This window comes from Leptonotus elevatus, chromosome 4, assembly GCF_054856555.1.
Source record: "Leptonotus elevatus isolate MCC_2025b chromosome 4, RoL_Lele_1.0, whole genome shotgun sequence".
Classification (NCBI taxonomy): Eukaryota; Metazoa; Chordata; class Actinopteri; order Syngnathiformes; family Syngnathidae; genus Leptonotus; species Leptonotus elevatus.
This window is the reverse complement of record NC_141242.1, coordinates 2,928,041-2,955,357: the sequence shown is the minus strand read 5'-3', so window position 1 is coordinate 2,955,357 and position 27,317 is coordinate 2,928,041. Positions and strand designations below refer to the sequence as shown.

The following is a 27,317-nucleotide window of genomic DNA, read 5'->3' as shown; positions in this document are numbered from 1 at the left end:
AGAGAGAGAGAGGAGAAGGGGGAGAGAAAAAGAGAGAAGAGAGAGAGGGAGAGAGACAGAGCAAGAGAGAGAGCGAGAGCGAGGGGGGAAAGAGAGAGAGAGAGAGAGAGAAGAGGAGAGACAGACAGAAAACCCCGAAAAGGTAACAGAGGCACATTTTTCCTCCTCATCTGCTCGATAACGGGTCACAACCGACAATTGCAAACCTACTTAATATTTAAGATCTAAGTTCCTCATGGGGGAGTTATAAACGTATAAAAATTGTTTTAACATGTAACGATTTCTAAAGTGCGATCCGCACCACGCATCGAGAAAACAATCAAACCTGTCACCGCTAACTGCTCTGACAGTTGTGGTGTACTGAAAATCAAGTTGAAGTTTCATTCACAGCCGACTTGGAGCGGCATATTCACATCAACAGATGGCGCCATCTGCTGGACAACCTCTTTCAATTCAGGGATTAGTCTCGATCAGTTTTTACGGCAAGCGAGACCTAAAACAAATACGAAAAAAATTGTACGGTTAAACAACTACAATACATGTAAATGTTCATTAAAAACGAGACCGAGGTTTTATTCCTAAAACGCGTATTTAATGCTATTGTAATCCACTGTGACATTATACACAGTATGGAGGGAATTTATGGTTAAAAAAAAAAACTGATTTAAAATGTATCTCTCACACACACACACACACACACACACACACACACACACACACACACACACACACACACACACACACACACACACACACACACACACACACACACACACACACACACACACACACACACAAGGTACCTAAATGAATATTTAAAAACACACAGTTCACGTTATGCTGCAAATTTATTTTCCATAAAACTGAACTGCACTTGTTTGATGTACCGCGCTATAAGAAAGCTGCTGTCTTCCATAACTAAAAGTTTTTTTAAAAAGGGTGTAAAAAATATATAAACATCCAAATTCATGATGCACTGCATACTCACCTCTGAATCATTAAGGATACAGTTTGTGAGTTAGTGACAAAAACAATTACATTTGTGGATTTTCATTTTCCTGCAAATGAATCTTTGGAGTAATGTGCATAATTAGTACTTGTTGACGCCGGTCTCCTCATTCTTTGTAAATGCGGAAGTGTAGAACATGGTAAGAGAAATGCCGCTCATAAATATATGGATTGAAAGCAAAGCCTTTTATTGTTATTAGACGCTACATTAAATATTTGCATTCCAAAAGCCACTGACTTCTGCAAACAAGGTACGCATTGAGATGGACAGAAAAAAACAACAAGACAATATAACCATCTGGATGCTACGGATCAAATGCTAAATTCATTACAGTAATTCATCTGCTGCAAAAACATAATTCATTTTTGATCACAGATCACACATCCCGTAATAGAAGTGACACTGGAAATATACATTCTACAACAACAACTGTTATGATTTTAGAATTTGAGTTAAGAGCGTAAATGACAAAATCTTCATTTTTCCTGTTGAGCTGACATCAAGTTTGGATTCATTCAAAAGTGTTTTTTCATTAAATTAACGAACGTCCATTATCACTCGGAATGTCCGTCTCAGTCTCCTTAGCAACCAGTTCAGATAGTAGCAAGCATGACCTGAAGCAGCTTTTCAAATATACATGTAGTTTAAACCCAAAGTTATCAAAGTGTAATCTAATAACAAAAGGAGGATCCAGATATTAAGTTATTAATTATTTAGTCTAGCACTGAAATAAATAGGCTACATTAGGAAACATTTCATTGATAAGAGTTCTGGAATATTTTTATTGGTTGATTATTTTGCATGCTGTTAATAAAAAAAAACAACCTTAAAATCATGAACTCAAATATGTGATTATTTTTGTCAGACGGAAAATATAATTAAACTGTAACTCATTTACAACATGCGGTAAGATTCCACGTGTTTGCATGCTTTGGTAGGTGCTGCCGTTTTGGTTAGCAACAGAGTTTAAATGGGCTTGGGAGTTAACTCGTTAATGATGTCTGTTGAGGTAAGTACACACCCCACCCCCCCCCTCCCCGTGTGAAAATGGATGCGTTTTTATTATTATTATGATCTTTTATTTTTCATAGATGATGCCACTGTCATTGCACAGCAATAAGCACTTTTTTTGTAAACTAGTTTGAAAAAAGAAGAAAGCTGGAATTTCGAGGGAAAAGTCCAAAACAGATTTTTATTTTTTTTTATTTAGAAGTCATATTTCAAGAATAAATTTGAAATATTACAGACTATTTGTTTTCCTCTGCTAAGTTCCAGTCTTCATGTAATATGTACATGTATTCGCGTTAAATTGTAGGATTCTAATAATTCTGCCTTTTCAGTTCTTCCTGATGGGAAAAGGGAGGCATTTACCGCAAATATAAAAAGTTTTACGCACCCCTGTTCAAACGATAGGTTTTTGTGATAGAAAAATATATATCAGAAAAAGTCCACTAGAACGTCTGAAATGTCTTTGGGGTTTAATCAGAGGCACTTTAAATGGTGGTAGGTGTGTTTCGTCCCCCATTTAACATGAGTTTAAATGTCCTTATGAACACTACATCCCATTTTTATAGGGTGTGCACACTTCTGCAACCACACTATCTTGGTTGCCTATTTTCTATTCCCCTCAAATTAATTTTGTTTTATCTTGGTCTCACAAAAACCCGCCATTTGAACATAAATGTGTAATTTTTTTCTATCCAGTGTAATTGAAGGAGGCTTTTTTTTTTTTTTTTGTCTCAGGCCAATGATGCTCAAGGCACGATGAATAGATTTGCTACTGGATCTTTCTTCCTCATTAGGACTTGTCCACATGCAACTAAAAGAGCGCGTCTGCTAGGATTCAACAGGAATTAAATGTTAAATTGCCAAACAATGACACACGAAGAAGAAAATGGTTGTAAAGAATCTCACACATGCTGGGGGAAAAAAAAAAAAATGCCACGCACAATTTACACTGATGAGCGTTGCCCAAAAAGTGCACACAAAAATATACAAAGCCAAGAGCAAGTGAAATGAAGACATCAGTCACCGTCTGTCACGCTCCACCCACAATGCACCTGGTGTGGTTCTCGCCCCTCCGGATGATGTCATCTGGGGGCGTGATGGTGGGTGTCTATGCGAGTGCAGCCTCACCTTGCTCAAGGTCGACACATTATGAGGTTGGACTCCCAACCAGATAACATGAAGACCTTGACCGGGACAGTTAGCTCTGGCGCTAGCTAGTTGTTTGCCTGGAAAGCTCCCTGCGCCGCGGACGAAGCGGCGCTGGTGGCGGCACTTTGGAAGGTTTTGTTGGTGAAGATTCCTTGCGAGAACTCCTGCTGGGCCTTGTTGAAGCTGGCCCCGGTCCGGCGGTACATACCGTGAACCTGCGCAAGGGGGACAGACCGTCACATTAGACAATGGGAACACAACTAACTAACTTGTATACATCTTCGCTTTCAGGTTATTCAAAGCAAATTTGCTTCTGGAAAATCAGATTCAAATTTGCTGGGAGAGACATGCAGGTACTTTAGGAATAGCAATTGATTTCAGGTACACAGATAGATCTCCTCTTTGTCCAATCAGCACCTTTGTTTGTTGTGTACCTGACAGACTGTGTGGGAAAATGCTGCTCTTTCTTGAACGTTAGCTTGCAAATAAACTGAGACAAGATCATCGCTTCAGAATATATCTTTTCCGCGATACTTTTGTTGGCTGTCATGATATGTTTCTCATAGATATATTTGAAGCCGATATTAATTTTCAGTAAAAAGCGGGGACAAAATATTGGTGTCAACATTTTTTTTAATACAAATGCCAATCTTGACTTTGTTATGTCTGAAAGCATTAATGCTTATTGAAATTTTTTTCTGACTTTTCAAAATGTAGATATATTTTTTTATATCTTGGACAATAAACTTCATAAAAAAAAAAATAATAATAATAATTCAGGGTGCTCCCAAAGTTATCAGTACGTCTTAAAAAGGTAGACGTAAACTTAAAGAAGTAAATATCATAGCTGTTTTTTCCACACAAAAATAAAAAATAAAATCTGAAATCTGAAACTTTCACATTTCTTTGTTTTATTGTTGAAAGCAGCACCTTTTATAAAGTTAACTGAAAATTTAAATAAAAGTTCCCTGACATTAAAAAGGTTTTAGCTTTACCTTTTATCGGCCGTCAGATTTGGAAAATATTGCTTGATTATTGGTCTATCCCTAGTTTCTAATGTATATACATATTTTTGGTCGCGTGGAAGCTTTGTGATTGGACATCTTAAGCTCCAAGTAAGAAAAGAAAATACTAAGATTTTTTCAATTAATTTAATTTAAAATCATTCAAATAATGTAAGCTATAAGAAAATAAAAGATAGACGTATGCTATTGGAATGCTGCAATACCTCAACGATGATTTACAATACAAAAGCGATAACAACCTCTAGGGGGTGCAAATGAGAAAGATTAAGGGCAGCATAAAAGCAAAAATAATGGATGCATCAAAAATAATAATTACATATTGAAGAACAACTGTTACTGTTACGTTTTAACAAAAAAAAGTATATATTGAGGCTTAAGTTCTAACAACAACAAAAAAAACAAAGTACATTGAGGCTTCTTACCATCTTGAGAAGAACGACGGACATGACGGCGCAGATGGTGAAGAGGATGGCCACAATGATCATGATGGCGCCAACCGCTTTGGACAAGTTGATGACGGAAAAGGCGGCGATCCAACCACTGCGCGCCGGCAAACACAGCGGTTACGTTTTAGGCAGTGAAAGAACGGTTTGGTTGCTAACTTGGCAGTTTGACCAGTGAAACCTCCAAAGTGGAGCTTCCCCAAAAAATGACATAGTGATCGCATATTATTGCATTACTGATAGGGGGGGGGGGGGAACACAATTACATATTTTTTCCCAAGTTGTTCGGCCTTAACTAAAAGGTTACATAAAATACCTCCTGTCCAGCAAATAAAGGCTTTTAAGATTCTAACAGTACAAGCCTATAACTGATGAATCCACTTATTATTCCCTATGGGAAATGAGAAGAAGTGAAATTCAAACAAGTTGGAAGACAACCCGTGCCATGGAATGGATTATGTTCCACTTTTGGGGGATCCACTGTCATCTTGTTGAGAGTCAGGTTAAAGGGCAGGGGGGGGGGGGGGATGACAAACGGAGGTGTTACAAGAGGAAGAAAAGAAAGAGAGGCTTTCATACGATTTGGTGTCAACGACATACAAAGACCCCAAAACTCAGTTAAAAGCTTATATATAAACTTATATAGCCAATTTAGGAGTTAGCAGTTAGCACCTTGAAATCATATTCTGATGAGAGAACACTGTTAAAAATGGCATTCAACTGTTTTGTCTACTGTATGGAAAATAAACATTTTACATTGAATTTTGTTATTCATATTCATTTACCAATCTTTATTTCAAGTGAAGCAAAACATTGTTTGTTGCACTGGATTAAAATGAGATTAATTAATAAAGCCTCTAATTAAGATGAATGTTTTCATAGTCACTCCATTATTAAATATCACAATTGCCAATTTTAAGTAAATTGTGTGGGGGTTAGCTGTTTGTAATGTCAGTTGCAGTTTTTTTTTTTTTATTATTCAAAAATGTATCCATGTTTTTGACACTTACAGTAAGAAAAGCAGCAGAGGCTGAAGGATGCGAAGTCTCAGCAAATGGGAGAGGAAGAGGACAAAGAGCGCAACTTAGCATGCAACAATGTTGATAATAGAATAATAATAAACAAGAAAACAGGCCAGAAATAAGTATGCATGTGCATTGGACTCTTATGGGATTAAACTACACAGTTTTTAACTCCGCTATGATTTTGGCATTTTTGCAATGGCAACACAGAAGAGTACAGATTTGTATATCTGTGCTAATGCAACCCAGGTACGGTCAACATATTATGATGCTTTTATAACCACCCTGCTGTCTTGGTAGTTTTATTCTGTTTTGAACATTTAATAAAATATATTAAAAAAAATAAAAATGCAATGCCAACCCCACCTGTTGCCCCACTTGGGGATGCCAACCGACTGGATGATGAAGATGACCACTTGGCAGAAGAAGATAAAGAAGAAGAAGAAGAAGCTGAAGGAGCTGTCGGTCCTAAAGACGTCAGAACAAATATTTGACACAGAAGGTTAAAATGATGCACAGCATATAAAAACTCAATTCAAATAGCACCAATGACACCATAATCACTTCAGGCTTGCTTCAAAAGCTTGGGAATTTTTAAAGTTGAAACATTTCCAGGGGAATAGGCAGGAACTAACAATTTGGGAACTTAAATAAAAATATATTTGAGCATAATGCTGAAATTTGAAAACACATATTTCTTAATTGTAATATTTTGCATGGATGTCTTCAAATTATTTCCCCAAATTCACACATCTTAACTCTCCGTGGAAATAAACCAGAAACCTTCCGCGGATTTACCGGACATTTTGCACGCTCTACTCACTTGAAGGCCTTGTAGACGGGCCGGTACCAGCAGAGGAAGGAGCACGGGGCGAAGAGGATGAGCCAGAGGATGGAGAGGCCAAAGTCAACGCCGTAGACGGACGATGTGGTGAAGTAGGCCAAACATGCCAGCATGTTGAGGAAGAGCGTCATGCAGTTGACTGCAAAGGAGCGGGACAAGCTGCAGTCAGTCACAGAAAGTCATCCTTGATCAACACTTGCAAGAAAATGTAGACTTAAAAAAAAAAAAAAAATTTTTTTTTTTAATTGATAATAACAAGGATGATGATTATAGTCCTCTATCATAAGTCAGACAAGTTTTGTTAGGAATTGGCACCTTGTTTTCTCTATTAGAGAAAAACTCCACTGCAGTTCAAACCATAAACACTCACAGGTGGGTAGAGTAGCCAAAAATTGTACTCAAGTAAGAGTAGCGTTACTTCAAAATAATAGTATTCAAGTAAAAGTAAAAAGAAGGCATCAAAAAAAAAAAAAAAAAAAAAAAAAAGACTCAAGTACAAGTCAAAAAGCATTCGCTGAAAAGAATACTCAAGTACTGAGTAACTGCTTGAACACACTCACAGGTGGGTAGAGTAGCCAAAAATTGTACTCAAGTAAGAGTAGCGTTACTTCAAAATAATAGTATTCAAGTAAAAGCAAAAAGAAGGCATCAAAAAAAAAGAAAAAAAAAGACTCAAGTACAAGTCAAAAAGTATTCGCTGAAAAGAATACTCAAGTACTGAGTAACTGCTTGAACATGAAGTCTGATTTTTTTTTTTTTTTTTAAACAATGTCAATGAACAGGTCTCTCTAAAGACTCGGTTCCCATCGTCACATTGAAGAGCCGTTCAAAATATTCGATTTGTTCGTGAATGTCGCATCACTAGTGTCCGCGGAAATGCTCCTCCCCAACAAACAAATACGGTATTTTCTCAGTTGAAAGGTATCACGTTAATGTGTTTCTCTGACACTAATTATTATTAAAGGGCTTTGGTTGCATTATTTAGCATATCAGAGCATTAAAAAAAACTAAATTAAATTTAAAAAAGCAGCACCAAATTGTCTGCAAATAGCTGATTATAGTTATAAAAATAAATAAAAAAAGTGAAATCATCAAAAGCAAATCATGAGCGGGTGCAGGTTGACTGTATAATATGCTCCACAATTGTAGGAGTTGAGAAATGAAAGGAAAATGCCACAAGCAGCATTGTCAAGCTGATGTGTTGGATTTTTGGCAGCTCTGTTGTTAATGAATGAATGAATGACAAATGTGCCATTGCATCACTTGAGAGCACTCACACATCCAAAGGTAGTACATCATCTTGCAGACTCTCTGGTACTCGGTGGGAATCTCCTCAGAAAAGTCCTGATAGAAGCACGGCTTGATAGGGAAACTCTTGGGGAGCGGAGGCCAGTTGTTTTCATTACCTGACCACCACAGGAAAAGGAATTAAAGAGTTTTTATAATTCTGCAAAAATGTCAACTGTGGAACATTGTTATCGTTACTTTACAGACGTTCGTGTCAAGACGAAGCATGTTTAAAACAATACAATGCGAACTAGTTGGGAGCTATGCGGGGAGACGTGAAGAGCCGAGACAAAATAAGCAGCCGGGCTAACCTCGGAAACAAAAATGGACGCAGCATATTTTTCTTAAGCAGACAATATTTGGAAAATAAAGTAAATAGTGCGATAATGTTGATGAACCTTGATATAGGAGTACTCTAACTTGCTTTGTGTTAAGCAAAAAATTTGAGTTACAAGCAAGCTTGAGATCTACCACTGCTCCAAGTGAAAAAACAAACAAACAATTAAGGTACCGTAATGCTTTTGGTTGTGGGCATTAGAGCCATAATCACTTCCAGCCATGTGTTGAACACGAGCAATAAACGCAAATCCAAAAGTGAGACGTCAAGAGCTCACACTGAGATGCTCACAAGTTGACTTGACAGATTCTAGCTTCTGATGACCCTCACTAAGCCACGCCCCTAAAAAAGGTACACATCCATCAATAATTGCACTTGGCAAATCCAATTACATTATTTTCTTATTTTATAGCTTTAACACAATACTATTGGGGTTTTCAATTTTTTTCAAGATTAAAAGTATGTCAAGGTGCCGCTGTGCTATTTTGTGCTCTGGTGGAGATGCGTGCTGGCGATGCTGCTATCAACCTGAGGAGCCTCGGCTCTGGAGCTCCTGCTCTCTGCGGTCCAGCTCGGCAGCTTTCCTCTCCAGCTCCTCCTGCTGCCTCAGCAGGTTGGCCTGTGCTGCAGTGGCGGTCGCCTGGAGAGGTCGAGGAAGATCATTTATTCAACACTCATTTCATTTGGCACGTGAGGAAATAGCCACAGTTGCTTAGCTGTTAGCAGCAACATTTTAAACAGGAAAGAACAACATCCTGAGTGGTATTTTTATAATATAATTTTTTTTAGTCACTTAAATTAGTACTGAAGTTGCGTTTTGTGAATTATTACACATTTCTGGAATACAAATGTGAGCATTTGTTGTATGATCTTTAATTTTTTTCCCTGCATTGGTTCTGTCTTCTGACCTTTTAAATGAAATTTTTAACACAACTTAAATGTGTGTACAGAAATGTCTGGACTATAAGGCGCACCTGACTATAAGCCGCGCTAGGTAAATTTGGGGAATACTGGAGTTGGTTTACACATATAAGCCGCACCCGACTGTAAACCGCAGATGTTTTAATGTTACCGCACCGGGTTCCCGCGACCTTCTTTTCCATAATGAGGGCGCAAATTGCTCTGCCTGACGCTCTTACGCTTCCTTTATAGTGCGCCCCCTTGTGATCTGATGGATAAGCCGCACCTTTGTATTAGCCGCAGGGTCGAATGCAAGTAAAAAAAGTAGCGGCTTATAGTCAGAAATTACGGTATATATTTAATGTCCTCAAGAGCCCAAAAATGCAATTATAATCAGTTGTACTTTGTGCTTATAAGGAAAAAAACGGCTCAGCATAATTTCTCCATAGTGCTTAGGGTGTGAAAGGGATCAAGAGTTTGTTCCTTTCAGAAAATGAATACAATAAATAATAAGCCTTCAGACCATTGCTCAACAGGTTTTGGAGGTCAACCAGACTGCTGCTTTTGAACTCAACTAAATTCGACTTTATTTCATACGCTCTATTTTGAACACTGTTGTGGACGATAGAAAAAGAAGTCTGTTAATATTTAACCGATTCCCTGTAAAACAATGACTTGCATGATATTGTGTAAACCGAGACGCTGTGTTGTCACTGAGCATGCTCAGGTAACACGATGCTACCTGAGGAGGCAGTGCAGGAAAGTGGAGATGGCTGCAGCTCTCCAAAATGAGCAAATGGCTGTCCTGCACTTGAGAAAAGGCCCAACGAATGTATGAGCATGATGCGTGACTCACCTGTGGACTGGGCTCAGAGGATGGTGGCAGTACTGCAGGTTGGTAGGGGGAGGTGGAGGCTGGAGTGGTTTGACGAGCCGGGCTCTCCAAAAAAGAAAGAACGATAATAATTCAATTACACAGGTGACCAAAAAGAGAGGACAGGGTAAAAACAAATATGTTAGGAAGACGAAACCGAATAAAGCAGTAAATGGTCTTACTGTGGCAGGGAAAGGGTTGTACTGGTCAACAGGGTCTATACTGGAGTTTGTCACCTGTGTGACAGCCGGGTCCTGGAACAAAAACAAAGCGTGTGTCTGTCAATTTATGTTGACAAAAGATGACAATTAACTCATTCAAACCCCAAAACGTATTTATAATTTTTTTTTTATGCTAGAGCATACAGAAGGCTTTGATGCAGCTTTTAACCTGAAGAGGTCGCTTGAAGCAATGGTAGTTATTATTAAAAAAAAAAAACAGCAGGTAGCAGCCGAGTATAAGAGATCAACCAGGGCCATGTTGCAACAAGCTCTGGTTAACAGCGTTTTCAACAGGTTTGTGAACATTGATTAAACTTAACTATAGTCTAATGCTAATTGCTGCAAAACGGAAACAGATACTCATATACTTTTTTTTCTGCTGAGAGACTCTCATCTTTATTTTGCCAAAATCAGGCAAAATCCAGTAAGACAGCCGGGAGCGAAGGAGGTTGCTTCAGTGAAAATGGCTGGGAGTGAATTAGTTAATTACCCAAGCGAGACATTTTGACAAGTTGTATGTTTCCAACAGTGCACAAAGCATAAAGGTATGCTTAAATATGTCCTGTGCTGATGAAGCACAGGACATATTTGAGATGAAGTCGAACGGTGATGGCCAGCAGGAGCAGAATCAGTGGCTAAAGGATCATTGCCAGGGACATGTTGAAGAAAGCTTTCACAAAAGAGTGGCCCTGTTTTTTGCGTTTTCGCCACTTATGCAGATAGTACTGCAAGCTGTCCCAATACTTTAGTCTGTAAGTGAAAAACAAAAAGCACCCGAAAGCATGGTTGTCTGGTCATTTTGATCAAAGCGCACTAAAGCGGACTTGAAGCTTACTTATCAGCGCCGGACGCACCTGTAAACATTCCCAGCCAGTTTCAACAATTGACTCCTTCCTGTCAAGGAGGTTACAGTCCGCTTGCACCGGTGTGGCTGTCTCTCTTTTATGAAATCGTCCTAAGACGGGAGCTTGGGGTGCAGTTTGCGACATACTTAGGTTAGGGTGGGATTGAAGTTGGGTTTAAGGGTTCAGGGCTGGAATGAATGTCCGGGAGATGGGTAGAGGTTAGATTTAAGGTTGGGATAAAAGGTCATTGTTAAGGTCAGGTGGGATCAAGTTATAATTATAGCAGCGCTCTAGACTATCTATTAGCACTAGTTGCACTGGTGCGCTCAACTTCCCCCCCCCCCCCCAATTTGTGCAACCAAATTTTTCAACTGCATCACATTCAACACCCGAGTTTTATATACTTTTTTTCCCCAAACAAAATTGCTGTCTTTTTTAAGCAATATTGGCTGGTAAATGATTAAGCAAATATCAACTCATCATGATGTTCTTTGTTTCAATCACAATTCCACAAGACAGCTAACTTACTCAAATGTACTGGTGCTTGAAGTGCGTGTTCAGAAGAAAAGGGCCAGTTTACTGACAAGGCACACTTTAGTCAGTCAATTGGGATTGATTCAGTTTGCAGCAACCAGAAAACTAACAAAAACAGTTTGTTGCTAAAGGTTGCTGAAACCAAAGGGAGTAGCACGGCCAAATTTTTTATAACATTTGGAATGGAGACACGCAGCAGAATTTATTCAACTTAAAAGTTAAATACAACTGAACTGTACTGAGGCAGTGATTCTTTCACGTACCACGAGAGGGAGCAGGTCCCAAAGCTGAGAATCTTTGATCAAGCGACCAGGATTCAGTTGTGGTTCCCTTCAAGGGTTAGTGGTTAGCGTTTAGTGTAGGCATGCGCGATAATATCGGTGGCCGATAATTATCGGCAATTATCTGCCAATTTGACGTCAAACAGATAATCCAGATAATAAAGAAATCCGACGATAATAATAGACTTGCCACGTTGGTCCATCTGTTGTGGTTGTGGCTCAAGTTGTGCCGAAATCCTCAACCCCAACACCCTTTCCCTTGGTAGTGTGGCATATTTGTGACATCATAATGCGCACGACCTCGTGTTCATAAAATATGCATCATGGTGACGTGGCAGTCGCCAGTGTGGGCTTTCTTTATAGCCTCGCAGTTTTTTGTTAAATATAAATAAAATTCAGCTTAATGGTGCTTTACACAAGGTTTCCATGTGTTTGTACATGTTAGCCTTATAGTAAGACTCGAAAGTATATGTGTATTCAAGTTAATTTTGCAAGCAATTATCGACTTACTTAGCAGTTATCGGCATCGGCAGTTTCAAGAAAAAGGCAACCAGGACGTGTCAGGAGACGAACAGGACCGACATTACAAACGTTCAACAAGCCAGACATTGACATTTTGATTAGTTGCAAATGGAAGGGTTTGTTTTCCATGCTTGTACCAAAAGCAAGACCAGGACAGAGCTAAGAAAAAACAAGATTATCTGAGAGTGGCAAGAAACATGTCTATGACGCTTTAAAATGTTACTTAGAAAATGATCTCCAAAGCAGACAGTTTGACCCTAAACTATGATTTTATTTCCATTATTTCCTGGCCCTGAAAGGATTATGCTCAACCTCAAATGTTTCTACTAGAACATGCAACGATGGTCCTTGTCCATGAAAGAAAAAAGAAGAAGCCATTTCTCATGACAATAATACCAATAATAATAAATAAATAAATAAAAGCCCAGATGGAGCTCAGATTGTGTATTTTGATGACTCTGCAAAACTGGAGAAGGACGACTCGAGAAAACTGAACACAAAGTAACTTCCTCCAAACAGGAAGTGAGATAGGTCACCACAGAACACACCAACGGCAACTTTTTATTTATTTATTTTTTTATCCACAGATGTTGATGTGTGTGTCAGTATCTTTGTTTGGACACAAATTAAAGCTAAAATCGATTTACTGAATGAGATAATGAATGAGATCTCAGTCTGTGTGAGAGGTAGAGGCAGGCACCGTCCGTGTGTGTGCCAGCTGCTGACATCTTATTTATTTAGCTTCATCTCCCCGCCTAGCAATCAAACAGTCGTGTACAACGCTGTTGCTGTTTGTTCATGCATGTGAGACATTGCAGTGGGGAGAAATCGACGTGTAAGATTGGGATTTACATAAATCAATGATTCGCAACCATTGCGCCGTTAAGAGATCGTCAGGTGTGCCAGTGCCACAGGAAATTACTCAAATTCACTTAACTGTTCCGAAAACGTGTCTTGGTAGTTGGTAGAATTGTTTATCTATGTCAGCGATGTATCGTGACAGCCTGACAGGCAGAACATTTTAAATTATCCTCCCCTTGATGACAATTAACCTGTGGGAAACTCTTTTTGTGGCATTTCGTTTGTTTTGCTGGGAGATTTTGTAATGTAAAATGTGTGCCTTTGCTTAACAACAATTGGGAAAACACTGATATAAAATCCTAACATATTTGTTGTCCTCATATGATTCACTGACATCAGGACATCATGTGAGACCGTAAACCGAGATTTTGTACACACCTTTACTGTGAAAATGTCTGAGTAAGGTCCTTGTGTGGCTGAAGCGGAAAAGTAATAAGTTAATACGTTTATGGTTTAATTGGCTCATAACCTCGAGGAAGAGCACTGTGGTCGATGTTAAATGGGCCCTCCTGAGCTGACCACCTGTGCCTGATTTCATATGGAAAACAACAATAAGTGCTTTAAAACCCGGACAAATGGTCAGAAACGTTTCTCAATTCGGCGACCGTAACAAGTTTAGACACACATTCCTTGTCGGCTACACGTTAACTTCCTACAATTTGAGCCAAGTGATATCCCACCCCGCGTTCCGATCACAGCGCGCTGATTGGTTAAAGGCCTGTCAGTTCTAAATATTCCTCCAATGGCAAAAGAGAGAGCAGGCTCCGACACTCCCACCATCACCCACCCAACAAGTTTCCTGACGCGCTGGCTAGTGGCTACCCTCTCGCGAACGAATTGACTGTCACCGAGCTCGTCCGTTTAGCGCCACATTAGCACAAATTAAAGCACTTACATTAAAAGGGTTGGCGCCAGTAGACTCGGCGAAGGGGTTGTCATCAAACGCCGACATTTTTCTTAAACACTCTCGGTGATTCAAACCTCTGTGAGCGGGGAATAAACAACGAACTCGTCACCGCCACCGAAGTTGCCTCTTCAACCTACTTCCTCCACTCAAGTGTAGAGCGCATGCGCACTCTGACAGTTGGGCGGTGACGTCACAGCGCCACGCAAAAATGCAGGAGCCGCCCAAAACGAATATTATCATTATGGTATAATTAAGTTTTTTTTTTTGGGGGGGGGGGGGGGGGGGACAAAAATAAAGAAGGAAAATATAGTTATTCTCAAAGGTAAGTAAAGTAGACAAAAATTGTACTTAAGGAAGCGTAATATCACTTTAGAATAATATAACTCAAGTAGAACTAAAAATGAACTCTCCAAGTTGTCCATAGGTGTGATTGTGAGTGTGGATGGTTGTTCGTCTCTGTGTGCCCTGCGATTGGCTGGCAACCAGTTCAGGGTGTACCCCGCCTACTGCCCAAAGCCAGCTACGATAGGCTCCAGCGCCCCCTGCGACCCTTGTGAGGACAAGCGGTTTAAGAAAATGGATGGATGATGGATAGAACTAAAATAAAAATAAAAGTCAGCAGTGTGCACATTACAATGAAAAAAATATATGTATATACTAAAGAGAACAGGTTTGTTATGCTAGCAATGATGCAAATAACACTTAAAAGAGCTTGTTAAAACGCTCAGAGGACTGGGTTATTAGAATAAAGCAACATGGATGGAAATTCATGACACAGGAAGACAATGTAAATGATACACACAATCAAATGAAGTGTACGCGGAATAAAAAAAAATGCATGTGTAATATACACACAGAAAAGATATAGGAAAAGGGATACTATTTGACGTCTTTTTGTCTACTTGACCTACATACTCTTGATTATTATTTTTTTCTCCTAAATTAGTCACCTGATTTTTCCCCCCGACTGGATACTCTACTATTTTTCAAGTAATTATTTAGAAGACAACTTTTTAATTCGTAATATTTTTGTTTTTAATTAATACAATTCCACTTCATTATTCGTTTCGTAAAATGCGAGTTGGAACAATCGAAAGCTTTTACACCGAAAGGCTGTCGAAACTGCGTGACGTCACCACTTGAGTGACAGCACGGTCGCAGTCATGGAGGAAGTAAGAGGTGAGCTCCGCATCTCCTCTTAATTCTGTCAAAGCATTCAACAACAGGATGCTTTTTAAAGCCCTCAAGCTAATTTGATTGTGTCAAGCAAAAAGTGGTAGTTTTTTTTTTTTTTTTTTTAAAGCGAACCTAACGTTGACTAACTCGGTAGCTAGTTTGCTAGCTAGCCATTCTGTTCCATCCTTATGAAGTAACCAGATACTTTTCTGTTGTTTTAAAACAACCGCGAGGTCATTGAACGCGGACAGTGTGCTAGTTTAGCGTGTGTGGATTGTGCTCAAATCTGCTTATTCGTGCCCCCCCCCCCATCTGTCAATCACCGCACCCCCGCCGCATCAATGTATTCCCGCTGCTACACACTAAATTCTATTATTACTTTTTTTCTTCTTTCAAGAATCATGTAATTATTTACGACGATATTGCAGCCAAGGAGACTGTCAATACCGATTTTAGCGTGCTGATAATTTGATAGGCACCTCAGTTTACGACGTAGTTGCGTACCGACGACGGAGATGTACTTAGAAATGTGTACTTCTGGTATCAGGCGCTGATATCGTGCTCCAAGAGGCTATTGTTATTGAAGGCAAACTATTGCAAGAGCAGCAGTAGCAATGGACTACATGCCACGGAGGAGGCGGGACTTCCGGGTTTTCACCCATTAACTTTGTTTCCGTTTGCGATATTTGCAGCATAAAAAAGAAGGTTGTGTTCTAAACAACGCTGGCTTTCTTCCCCCCCCCCCCCCCCCCCCCCTATTTTAGTGTTTCCCCTGACCTGTGCGGTGCAGAACTATGCATGGGGAAAGGTGGGACTGGACAGCGAAGTGGCCAAACTGGTGCTTGGCGGGGACCCGTTGGCCGTCATCGAGGATGGCGAACCTTACGCAGAGGTACATGGAATATAATATTGTCCATCACCGCCCACAAGCAGCCAAGACAATATGGCCGTGGCTAATACTGTCTTCACTGACGCTCTTTATTTAGCACCAAGGCAGCCCCCCGTGGGGTTTGTTGTTGAAGGTCATGAATTCGTTTACCGGTGCACTGACATTTTCACGCAGTACGGGCGACACAGTCACATGATGAAAACGCTGAATTATGTTTCCGAGGGCCATGGTGTCACATTTTAACTTGAGCTCAGCGTGCATCTAAATTATTAACTCTTAAGTATGTTTTGCAAAGACGTAAGACAGATGATAAGTCCTCTTTTTGTGGCTACCTACTTCTCCTTTGACAACCGCGCTATGTTTTTGTGGATTCGGTACAATATACAGTATGCGGAGCCTGCAAACCCAATAAGAGGTTATTTACTTTATTGACTGTGCTTCCAAAGTCCCCGTAACCCGAGCGTGATCGCGTCATCGTCATTTCTGCCTTTTTCAGCTGTGGATGGGCGCCCACCCAAAGGGCGACGCCCAGATCAAAGACAACCGGATCGCGCAGACCACGCTGGGTCAGTGGATCGCCCACTTCCCAGCATGTCTGGGCTCCAAGGTCAAGGACACCTTCCAGGGCCAACTACCCTTCCTCTTCAAAGTGCTCTCCGTGAACACCGCCTTGTCCATACAGGCGCACCCCAATAGAGTAAGTATACACCCCCCCCCCCCCCCCCCACACACACACACACACCAACTGGCATTTATGTGAGGACAGCCACACCGGAATTTTCCATCTTTAGAGGTAGAAACAGAGGCTGAATACTTCCTTTGGTTGCCAATCGCAGAGTCCATACAGACAAACGTTTACTTTCAGTAGTCACATGGACAATCGAGAGCAGGGGTCGGCAACCTTATTACAATATTGGCCCGCCGCCAATTATATCCGTCCGCCAGATGACGTTGAAGAAAAAAATGTAATAAATAGGGATGTGATAATAGTCAAAGTATTCAAAATTCCTTTCTACCGTCATGGTCTTGTTTCGCTGTAAAATAATGATCCGTTCCGCTTGAAATGTGATTTTGTTGTTGCGTTGCAGTGCTTTCACTTCCGGGTCCGTGTTATGCGGCCAATCGGGTGACTGTATTGTATAAACAGGCACCTGATTGGCTGCACGACCCACACGATGACGTCACACGTCAGAGGAACTACAATGAGGATTGGCGCATGTGACTTTAATCCCGCCAGCGTGTTAACAACACAAAAAGGCAGCCGTTAGAAACGACATTAACCTTTTTGATTAGTGATAGACGGATATGGGATTATTAGTCGTCAAAGAGACGATAACCGATATTTCAAGCCGATATTCATTTGCCGTAAAAGAGAAAATATGAGCATAAAAAAAGTTTTAATTTTAAACATGTAAAGAATTGACAGTTTTGATTACAAAAAATTATAACAAAAACTGCAGGGAGCTTCAAATGGTCATCAGCATGTGTTAGCTAAATTAAGAACTAAGCAAGTAAGTAGTTCTAAAATTTCAACATAATTTCTTCATTTTATTTTATTTTTTTTCAAAATAAAAAGTGTCTGCATCATTTTTAGAGAGGGGAAATTCAAATAAATCCATAAATGGAAAGTTCCCTGTATCTCACTGAGCGACAAATGCATGCGAATGCAGCTTGTTTGGGGGTTTTGTTTGGTTTCAGAAGATCTTCGCAGACAGTGAAAAAATTGTCTGAAATATGTCCGAAATGTCTTTGCGACAAGTAAAAACTGTCTGTTGAACATCTTACAAATTCTGATGAAAATCCTAAATTTGCTACCTTCACAAGCATTCGCCGCTCAGCCTTCAGATTCGTAAAAAAGGCAAGATGCCGAAATTTGTCAAAATGCCAAATATCGGCACCGCTAATCGGTCCATCCCTACTTTTGATTTTTTTTTAAAAATCCAGAGAACTAATGTGAATTGAAGCATACGTGGACGATGGACACTTTCTTAGCACTTTGAAAAAGCCTGCTGACCATTTTCTGTGTTGTGTTTAGGAGTTAGCCGCTCGTCTCCATGCTCAGTTTCCACAGCACTACCCAGACAACAACCACAAGCCAGAGATGGCCATCGCTCTCACACACTTCCAAGGCCTCTGCGGCTTCAGACCAGTGGAGGAGATCCTCGGATTCCTCAAGTGTAAGTCTGGCGAGAATTTGGGCCAATTTTTAAGGGGTCAAAGGTTTTTAAAACAGAGAAAGCGTCAAAACAAAACATAACCTCTTTTAATGCGACGTGTTTAGCTGTAGCGGAGTTTCGCGCTCTGGTGGGCAACGAAGCGGCCGAGGAGCTGCGCCGCGGCGCGGGAGACGCGGGGCGGACCAGGCAGGCGCTGAAGAAGTGTTTCACCAGGATGATGAACTGCGAGAAGAAAGTGTTTGTGGATCAACTCAACATGCTGGTGAAGAGAGTCACTGAAGAAGGTGAGCGCTCCTCCACCAAATCAAGTTTCACAAACCGCATAAGACGACCATTTTCGGGAGGAGAAATATCTCGTAACGATTATTATAAATAATTTGCGTTTGTGTAGGCGCGGCAGGCAAGGACACAGCGAGTAGTAACGGCGAGCTGTTGCTCCGCCTCCATTCCCAGTACCCCGGCGACATCGGCTGCTTCTCCATCTACTTCCTCAACCATATGCTCTTGGGTCCCAACCAGGCCATGTTCCTTGGAGCTAATGAACCTCACGCTTACCTGAACGGAGGTCAGTGGTAGGCAATAAGCTTACTCATTTCCACGAGAAGTTAAGGTGGGGAATGTTATCAATTTAAAAAGTCCAATTTTGAAAAGAGTTTTGCAACCCTACCAACCAGCTAACATTTTTTTCCTGTAAATGTTAGCGTTTTTGCTCAATAGCTTCCTGGTCATGTGACCTATTGACCCCAAATTGGTGCTGCATCATAGTGACATGTCGGCTGGATGATGCGCACCTCTTATTTTTTTTAATATTAGATATCCACTCATTTTAAATATTTTTTTCCCTGTAAATATTAGCGTTTTTTTTTTCTCAATAGCTTCCTGGTCATGTGACCTATTGACCTCAAATCATCATAGCAGCATGTCGGCTGGATGATGCACACCCGTTATTTTTTCATTTGAGCTCTAATTTTTATGTTTTTCCCTGTAAATATTAGCATTTTTGCTCAATAGCTTCCAGGTCATTTGACCTATTGACCCCAAATTGTTGCTGCATCATAGTGACTTGTCGGCTGGATGATGCACACCTTATTTTTTTAATATTAGATATCTACTCATTAAAAAAAATAATAATAATTTGCATTTTTGCTCAATAGCTTCCAGGTCATGTGACCTATTGACCCCAAATCGGTGCTGCATCATAGTGACATGTCAGCTGGATGATGCACAAGTCTAAATATGGTATTCTGGTTGATATTGTGTTAGTGGAATATGAGTTAAGCAGCAAAATCCAGCCGTTGATCCATCTCAAAGGCTCAGGCAACGACAAAACAAACACAGTTTACCTGTTTTCTCAAGCTGAGCTGTGATTGGTTGTTACCTGAGACCTGAGCGGCAAGTGCCAAAATGGCCGCCCCCAAACTGGCTGGATTTTGCTTTATAACTCATATTCCACAAATGTAATATTCATCAGAATGTCATGTTTAGAATAGTGAAGTCACATGTAACATATTGTCAAGAAATGTTTAAGGTTTATTTTCATTTGAACTCATTCACTGCCATTGACGGCTGTAGACGTCAAAAATTAATTTGAACTATTTCTATTAGTTTGACATGTTTTTCCACTTTTGTTAACAAGAGTATGAAAACCTAGAAATGTTGTTTTATTGTACATTTAGAACAGATATAAAATTGGTGATTAATCGTGACTTAATTAGTGAAGTCATGCGATTAATTACGATTCCAAATTTTAATCGCTTAATGCCCCTAATTTTTTATAATCTTTTCTTTAAAAATATATGTATTTTATTTTAAAATAAATAAATAAAATAACTAGCGATGTCATGAGATCAATTACAATAAAAAATTGTAATTGCCTGACGCCCCTAATTTTTAATAATATTTTCTTAAAAAAAAAAGATTAAAAAAGAAGTAACAAAATGGATTTTTTTTTTTTAACTAATAGAAATATTAACATGAATTTTTGACGTCTATAGCCGTCAATGGCAGTGAATGGGTTCATCTTGTGACGACATTTTGTCTGGTATCAGATTGCATCGAGTGCATGGCATGCTCCGACAACACGGTGAGAGCCGGCCTGACCCCGAAGTACATCGACGTCAACACGCTTTGCGAGATGCTCAACTACAGCCCGAGCCCTTCCGCCGCCAAGATTTTCCCGCCAGTTCAGGACCCCTCAGACCCTTGCGTCACCGTCTACGACCCCCCCGTGCCCGACTTCACCGTCATGAGGATACAGGTGAGAGAAAAAAAGAGTCATTTTGAGATACTCGGAGAGCAGAGTACTGACGTCTCTTCTCCAGGTGCCGAGCTCCATGAAGCAGTACACGCTGGCGCCCGTCGACAGCGCCAGCATCCTGCTGGTCATCGAAGGCGACGCCACCGCCAGCTCGGCCGCCGCGCTGTCTGACGTCAGCCTGAGGCGCGGCAGTGTTTTGTTTGTGTCGGCCAATGAGAGCGTACCGCTGCGCGTCACCTCGCCGGCGGGTGCGACCATGTTTCGGGCCTGCTGCCTCCTGTAAGGAGTGGCGTGCGTGCGTGCGAGCGAGATTTTAGACTCCGACGTTAGCTACCTTAGTGCAAATCGTGTACATCAACATTTGACAGGTGCTTAGAGGAAGAAGAAAAAAAAAACACTTGCACAATGGTTCAATCACTGGAACCTTAAAGTTAACACGTACACATTGCTTGATGAATTGATTTTAGCGTGTTTATTGAAAAAAAAGTCAAAATGGTCGTTGCATCCGTCGATTTTTCTATATGCGGCCCTCGGAGGGAAAATTTGGGGGGGGGAAATATTGCTACTTTGTCAGACTCTGGGTTGCTGAAGATGACCGAGTAGCAGCTGATGGTGAGAAGACGTTCCACGAAGCGCACGGAACATCTTCTCACTCTTCATCCGTCACAATATGGTTAAAAGCACACGTCAATGTCGTCTGGACCTCCAGACTTTCACAAACAGGGTTGCTTTATTTTTTACTGATGTTTGCTAACACGTTCACGCTGAAGGGACACTCGGGAACTGAAACGTTTTCGAAAAAGGTGTAAAATAATGAAACGGACGGAAGCATAATGCTGAGACAACGGGTCAACATTATTAAGACTAGATAGAAATGTGGGAAGCTCTACGTTGGCGCGGAATGCACGAATCGGTTCTCAATCCCATAGAAGACAGCTTGGTCACATTATGATGTAGGGGTGGGAATCTTTCACAGTCTGCGATTCGACTCAGAATCAATTTTTCTGAGCAATTTTTGATTCCAAATGATTTGATTGACAATCAATTTATAGATGAGCAAAGAATCGTCACGATCTACTCCAGTCTGACTCGCTAATGCTAATTAGCGCGCTACTCGCGGCACTTTTATCACTCAAAAGAACGGCCATGCGCACAAAACGCTGCAGGAATGTATACAGAGAAGCATCTTAACATTAATCATGGGAATCTTTGAATGTCTCACGATTCGATTCCGATTTTTGGATGTGCGATTCAATTCAGAATCGATTTTCGATTGAGAGCGGATTTTTTGATTCAAAGTGATTTGATTGACAATGATTTTTGCTTCAATCTATAGATGTGCAAGGAATTGTAATGATCTACTGAAGTCTGACTGGCTAATGCTGATTAGCGCGCTACTCGCGGCACTTTTATCACTCAAAAGAACGGCTCCACGCTGAAAAAAATAACTTTTATTGGCATAACTTGAGCGTGACTTTTTCCTTCTACTCTCTTAATGTGGCTACAACTTAACTGTGTATCAGAACGCGCGGAACCACACTGCCCTTAAGTGGCCAAATCGGGTACAACATCAACAGCGCTCCCAATAAAGGCACACACAAACAAGGGCAAGACAGTATACAATAATTTCATTAAAATCGATTTTGGGACTTTTTAAAATCGATTCTGAATCGTACTAAATGATAAACGATTTTTATTATGATGACAATGCGGAAAGATGTTTAAACAAAGAATGCAGGATCATTTGAACGAGTTGAAAACGCAAAAACATTATTGGTGCAGAATGCTGAAACATGCTAGTGCAGAATACAGACGAATATTTACACAAAAGATTTACACAAGTATAGAATGCGAAACATGTTTAAAATGTGGCATCGCGTTAAAATACGTCAAATCGGATGAGGAATGCAGAATGATGTTGTCAAAATGCGACATAACGCAGAAAGGCGTGCATGCAGAATGTGAACTGAAAATTTTGCCTGTATGGCAAAATGCGGACGAACGCTGCTGAATATGGAAATGTGAACACTCGACTATTTCTTTGCATTTGGCTTGTTAATGCATCAAGAGTTGACGAGATGCTTGATGCATGTCTCATAAGTGTACGTTTGGATGAATGTCTGTACTGAGGATTGACTACTGCTTGTTACCTAAATACTTTTACTAAAATTCATTTTCGAACCTCCAAAGTTGGTTGACTTCACATTGTTCTCATTAAAAAAAATTATTAGTAAACTTTAATACATTCTAGGGCTGAAATGATTCATTTAATAATCCAATTGCAAAAAAAAAATAAAAATTAAGCTGCCCCGAAGCTTTGCAGCGATATTTTTTTCACAGGGAGTAACGTTACCGCAGTCTCACGCCCCCAACACTCTTTCGCTGGCTCCCACATCACTCACCGGGTTAGGCCCAAGCCACACACACTCAAAGTCATATATTAGGGTGCAATGTGAGGATGACAACCTCAAGCGGACAATATTACGCAATATTAAAAAAATATATATATATATCTTGCAGCCTTAATTTTAACATTTTTAACTAATAAAAGTGCAAATTTTAGGGATGTTCGATTCCATTTTTTTTACAGACCGATACCAGCATGAATATTCACTCTTTTGGTAATTCACCGAAACCGCAAGTACTTTTGATATCAAAGGAAAAAAAGGAATATATTTCTGATTCTGTTTTGCAGCAATCAGCATTAGAATATAGCCAATTTTAATCAAAATTCACATTCTTGTTGAAAACACTGACAAAAAGAGCTTTTTGCAAAATGGCTTTGGTTGGTCTCTTATATTCTGCTGCCACCTGCTGGCCGTTTTTGTAATAACTACCTCTGCTACAAGCGATCTCTTCAGTTCAGAGGCTGCATCAAAGCCTTCTGTATGCTCTAGCATAAAAAAAAAAAACAATCGTATAAATACGTCTTTGGAAGCATGGTAATATTTAAAATAGAACATATTTCTACGTTTTTGGGAGCAAATGAGTTCAAATTCAGCCTGATACGATGATACCTGGTATCAGTACTTGCCCAATCCTAATTTTTTTTTTTTAAAAAGCAGTAAAACATAACAAGTGTAAATAATGCTTACCTGTGTTTGTCAAGCTTCTCTGGTCAATGTTCACTGTTCCAGTTCTATGGTTATCGTCACATGCTTCTTCTTTGGGTGTTCCACTGTATTAATTAAAAAAAAAAAAAAAAAGGAGAGGGGGGGAAAAAATTAATTCAGGAAATATGTACTACTGTAAAACAAATCCAACAACGCATGACCAACAAGAGCAAAGTACAAAATGCTGCATCAAGTTTAGTCAAATGTTGTTTATTTTGTTCTTGTCAAAACATGCAAACTTCTATTTCTTGTTGGCCAACAAGTGCACTTTGTTCCAAGCAGCCGGAAGTTATTTCACTCGTGATGTTTTTTTTCCTTCATTGGTGTCGTATTTGACGTGCTCCTGTCCCGTCAGCTGTATCGTTTAAAACAGCAAAAGTTTGTGTCACCTAAAAGTTACTGCCATATTTTTCTTTCACTGTAGCTCAGCTTTTCGTTTGTTACCAATCTAAATTGCACTTTGCACACACTGAAGTCATTTTAGCTGTGTTTTTGTTTCTGAGTGTGTCAATGCCTTGTAGTTGACTTGAATCCCTCCGTGGTTGCGAGCATTTTGGCGCAAGGCCTCGCCTGTAGCATGGGAACGGGAAAAAATTAATAAAAATCATGTCAAAGTGGTTCAATAAAAGCCTGTGTATCGAGTTTTGTTTCTTTTTAAATTCATGACTCCCACAATTTTTTATTTTTTTTTAACTGATATATAAAGACAACATTTTAGTTTGTTTTCTGCCAACAATAGACGGTCGGACATTCTTACTTAGTTAATGTTAGTCAAACACAGTATGAATCTAAATGTGATTATGCAGAATTGCTCAAACTCGTGGGGGGGGGGGGGGCATGTTACATGACGTCATTGAAAATTATACGGTTGCATATACGCTACATTGCTGGGGGGATAGGACAAGCCCCCCCACCCAAAAAAATTGTGAAGTGAAACGGTTTTCTATTACTTAAAGGTATGTACGTCAATCATTGGAGTTGTATGGAGCAGAGCCATAGAGTTTGTATTGGTCAACTGCTGGTCACATGACATATGGACGCCATCTTGTTACCCTGCCGAAGCAGAGTTGGCCAAACTCTATACATACGGATCTGGTATGGGGGGAATTAATGCCCCCTTATGGAGCTGAGATGCAACAACAATATAATCCTTACATAAAAGAAAGCATGCATGCTTGGCCCAAAAATCTAATTATTGCAAAACAATAATCCTTAATTCTAAATTATTTGCAGTTGCTGTGTTCTTATTTATCTACAACTCAATATGATGTATAAGGAAAACGTATTAATAACATACTTTAATGTTTAATATAATATATAATATATATATAGTTTTCTCCACTTTTTGGTCATAAACCTGTGAATAGAAAAGTCAGGAACAAACTTATTTTCTCAAGAAACTTAATAGCATTTATTAAATTCATTTGACAGTAGAAAAACAATGTAGTAGGATTTATCAAAACATTTTGTCAACAATGTCAACGCTAAGTTCTGTAGCGCTATGAGGCGTTCCCGTCCGTGTCCTTCACCGGTCGTTCCAGGTGCTGCCAAAGGAGGCGCTGTCCTGGCAGCAGACATTGCTTGCCTTTGGGATCTCTGGCCGCCTCCTTGACGACCTCCTGCACGTCACTCAGACTGAACGTGCAGCGTGCGACCACCTCCGGCTTGGGTTGCAGCACGTAGTAAAGCGTCTGCAAAGAGCGCACGTCCTCCAAAGCGTCGTGAGCCTTGTAGTCCACGCCCATCAGCTCCTTCACCAGGTGCTCCTGCTTGAAGCTGCGCATGCCGCAATCCTTCAGCACCTCCCGGGCCAGCGGCAGCGTGTCCACGCAGCCGGCGACGGAACCTTCGAACTGCGTCCGGAGGCACGTCTCGTCCAAGGCTCGGGCCAGCAGCCGGCAGTCGAAGCGGCGGATGTTGTGGCCCGCCAGCAGGGGGCGTCCCAGCGCTCGCAGGAAGGCGATGAAGGAAAGCAGCACGTCCTGTAGGGGGCTGGTGGGGACGGGGCGGCGGTGGAGGTAGAGCTGGCGCCGCCGAACCCTGAGGCCCGTCACTTTGGCGGCGCCCGGTTCAATTCGACAGCGAGGAACCGTGTAGAGGTTGAGAGAGCGGCTTCCGCTCACCGCGGCCAGCTGAACCAGCTGGCACGCCGGACCTGATGACGACGACACCCGCATAACGTCCAATGATGAGTCTGACCAACCAAAACCACGTAAACCTGGCTTGACCCCGCCTTTTAAAGCCACAGATACAATAGTGTAGAACGTGAGGATGGCGACCCCAAGAGGACAAAAATAATACCTGCACCTCGCAGGCACATTTTGTTTTGGTTTTTGGGCTATGACTAACAATTACTTTAAGAATCTGCGGATTCTTTTGTTGATTTATCCATTAACTGGATAAAAAAAAAAAAGTTAAAACAGGATTTAATTTTCCATCGCTTCATCCAAAAACAGGACATGACTTCAAATTGACCTGTGCAGAAAAGGCACAAATAAATGTGATTCTGTTATTGGTCTGGTCTCTACCATGTCAGAAAATAGGCGAAAATGTTGTTCGTTGTTTTCCAAATTAAAAGCAAATATTGGCATTTTGATTCAAGACTTAAGATCATCAGTCTGCTTTCATGGAGGACTACAGCAGCATGGCATAAATAACATGCATGCATATTTTCCTTTTTTGTGTGTTTGAAAACAACCCCAAAAGAAATACTTTTAAGCTTTAAAAAAAAAAAACTCTTAACATAATACTGTCCATTGAAAAACAAATCTCTCCAAATTTTGTGACTTTTGGGTTGAGTTGAGTCATTATAAACAACTCATTGACACCGAATGCTATTATGAAAATTCCATACAGTGTAAATGTTTACAACTTCAGCTTTTGAGACAAAATAATAATAAACTGATTTCCTTTTAAGTAAAAAAAAAACAACAACAAATTTATTACAGCAATACTAAAAAATAAAATTAAATATTTGGTCAATGCACCGGGCGCGGTTCTTGCCTGCCACACATACTGCCATACATTGAAGTTCTCGCGCGATTCACGGTAAAATAGCGTTAGGCTGGCGAGTTGCCGGTCACAGCAAATTATCCATTAGGGGGGGAAACAACCACTTGTACTCAGGTAACTATAGTAGAGTAGTGTATAGAGTATGTTTAATACACAAGTTTCTACTGTAGCTCACAAAATATCTTACCAAATCCAGTTGTCTCCAAGTCGAAGAAAACAATTGTTTGCTGCGAGGAGCCATCTGCCCCCGACGTCTGCATCGTGCTTTTAAACGTTCCCTCGACACAAAACGTTTGAAAGCTTAAACTTTAGTCACAAAGAAAAAAAAACACTAATCCAGTATTTGGCCTAAAACATGACGACGGCAACAGTACAATTTATAGCCAGCTTGATTTTTCAAAACAATCTTTCTTCCCTCCTTCATTTTGAAACGAGGAAGCGTTCTTCTTCGTGTTTTCTATGCTGTTGGCTACAAAAGAACGCTTGGCCGCCTCCAGGTGGCAAACGAGTGAAATTCAGTCTCCAGATTCGAATTCTTATTCGTTGTGCTTCGTAATTATTTTTATAAATTTTCCCAATAAATGCCATTAATCAATTTAATTCCCCTAAAAACACAATCTATTT

The 27,317-nt window shown here is 40.4% G+C and overlaps 3 protein-coding genes across 5 annotated transcripts; 1 reads left to right on the top strand and 2 right to left on the bottom strand.

Moving 5' to 3' along the window:
* Nucleotides 1-1,173: 1,173 nt before the first annotated feature.
* scamp2 (secretory carrier membrane protein 2) lies at nucleotides 1,174-14,224 on the bottom strand. Of its 2 annotated transcripts, XM_086073168.1 has the most exons (10): nucleotides 14,058-14,224; nucleotides 10,081-10,152; nucleotides 9,881-9,964; nucleotides 8,653-8,764; nucleotides 7,778-7,906; nucleotides 6,480-6,639; nucleotides 6,023-6,124; nucleotides 5,645-5,680; nucleotides 4,614-4,731; nucleotides 1,174-3,381 (listed from the first exon to the last, which is right to left on the bottom strand). In XM_086073168.1, the coding sequence occupies exons 1-10, from the start codon at nucleotides 14,112-14,114 to the stop codon at nucleotides 3,232-3,234; spliced, it is 1,020 nt and encodes a 339-aa protein (XP_085929294.1). In that variant the 5' UTR covers nucleotides 14,115-14,224; the 3' UTR covers nucleotides 1,174-3,231. The 2 variants fall into 2 exon arrangements, with proteins under 2 accessions (XP_085929294.1, XP_085929295.1); XM_086073169.1 differs by lacking the exon at nucleotides 5,645-5,680.
* A 986-nt stretch (nucleotides 14,225-15,210) lies between these two features.
* mpi (mannose phosphate isomerase) lies at nucleotides 15,211-24,323 on the top strand. Its single transcript, XM_086073166.1, has 8 exons — nucleotides 15,211-15,248; nucleotides 16,010-16,137; nucleotides 16,631-16,831; nucleotides 18,170-18,311; nucleotides 18,416-18,595; nucleotides 18,703-18,876; nucleotides 20,360-20,568; nucleotides 20,633-24,323. The coding sequence occupies exons 1-8, from the start codon at nucleotides 15,233-15,235 to the stop codon at nucleotides 20,849-20,851; spliced, it is 1,269 nt and encodes a 422-aa protein (XP_085929292.1). The 5' UTR covers nucleotides 15,211-15,232; the 3' UTR covers nucleotides 20,852-24,323.
* Nucleotides 23,666-27,131, bottom strand: LOC147175005 (uncharacterized). Of its 2 annotated transcripts, none has more exons than XR_015094567.1 (2): nucleotides 26,881-27,131; nucleotides 23,666-23,746 (listed from the first exon to the last, which is right to left on the bottom strand). XR_015094567.1 is itself a non-coding variant. In XM_086073170.1 (2 exons), exons 1-2 carry the CDS (start codon nucleotides 26,951-26,953, stop codon nucleotides 25,181-25,183), a joined length of 729 nt encoding a protein of 242 aa, XP_085929296.1. In that variant the 5' UTR covers nucleotides 26,954-27,131; the 3' UTR covers nucleotides 25,066-25,180. The 2 variants fall into 2 exon arrangements, 1 of the variants encoding a protein (XP_085929296.1); XM_086073170.1 differs by lacking the exon at nucleotides 23,666-23,746 and adding an exon at nucleotides 25,066-25,836.
* Nucleotides 27,132-27,317: the final 186 nt, after the last annotated feature.

Excerpts from the sequence above, each read along its gene's own strand:
- scamp2 (XM_086073168.1), bottom strand. The coding sequence starts at position 14,114 with ATGTCGGCGTTTGATGACAACCCCTTCGCCGAGTCTACTGGCGCCAAC. Across the intron at positions 6,640-7,777 it reads GATGTACTACCTTTGGATGT|TCAACTGCATGACGCTCTTC; the intron begins GTGAGTGCTCTC and ends GCTCCTTTGCAG. Across the intron at positions 4,732-5,644 it reads CCTCTGCTGCTTTTCTTACT|TGGTTGGATCGCCGCCTTTT; the intron begins GTAAGTGTCAAA and ends GCCGGCGCGCAG.
- mpi (XM_086073166.1), top strand. Across the intron at positions 16,832-18,169 it reads TACAGGCGCACCCCAATAGA|GAGTTAGCCGCTCGTCTCCA; the intron begins GTAAGTATACAC and ends TGTTGTGTTTAG. Across the intron at positions 18,877-20,359 it reads TCACGCTTACCTGAACGGAG|ATTGCATCGAGTGCATGGCA; the intron begins GTCAGTGGTAGG and ends GTCTGGTATCAG.
- LOC147175005 (XM_086073170.1), bottom strand. The coding sequence starts at position 26,953 with ATGCAGACGTCGGGGGCAGATGGCTCCTCGCAGCAAACAATTGTTTTC. Across the intron at positions 25,837-26,880 it reads CTTGGAGACAACTGGATTTG|GTCCGGCGTGCCAGCTGGTT; the intron begins GTAAGATATTTT and ends CGTCGTCATCAG.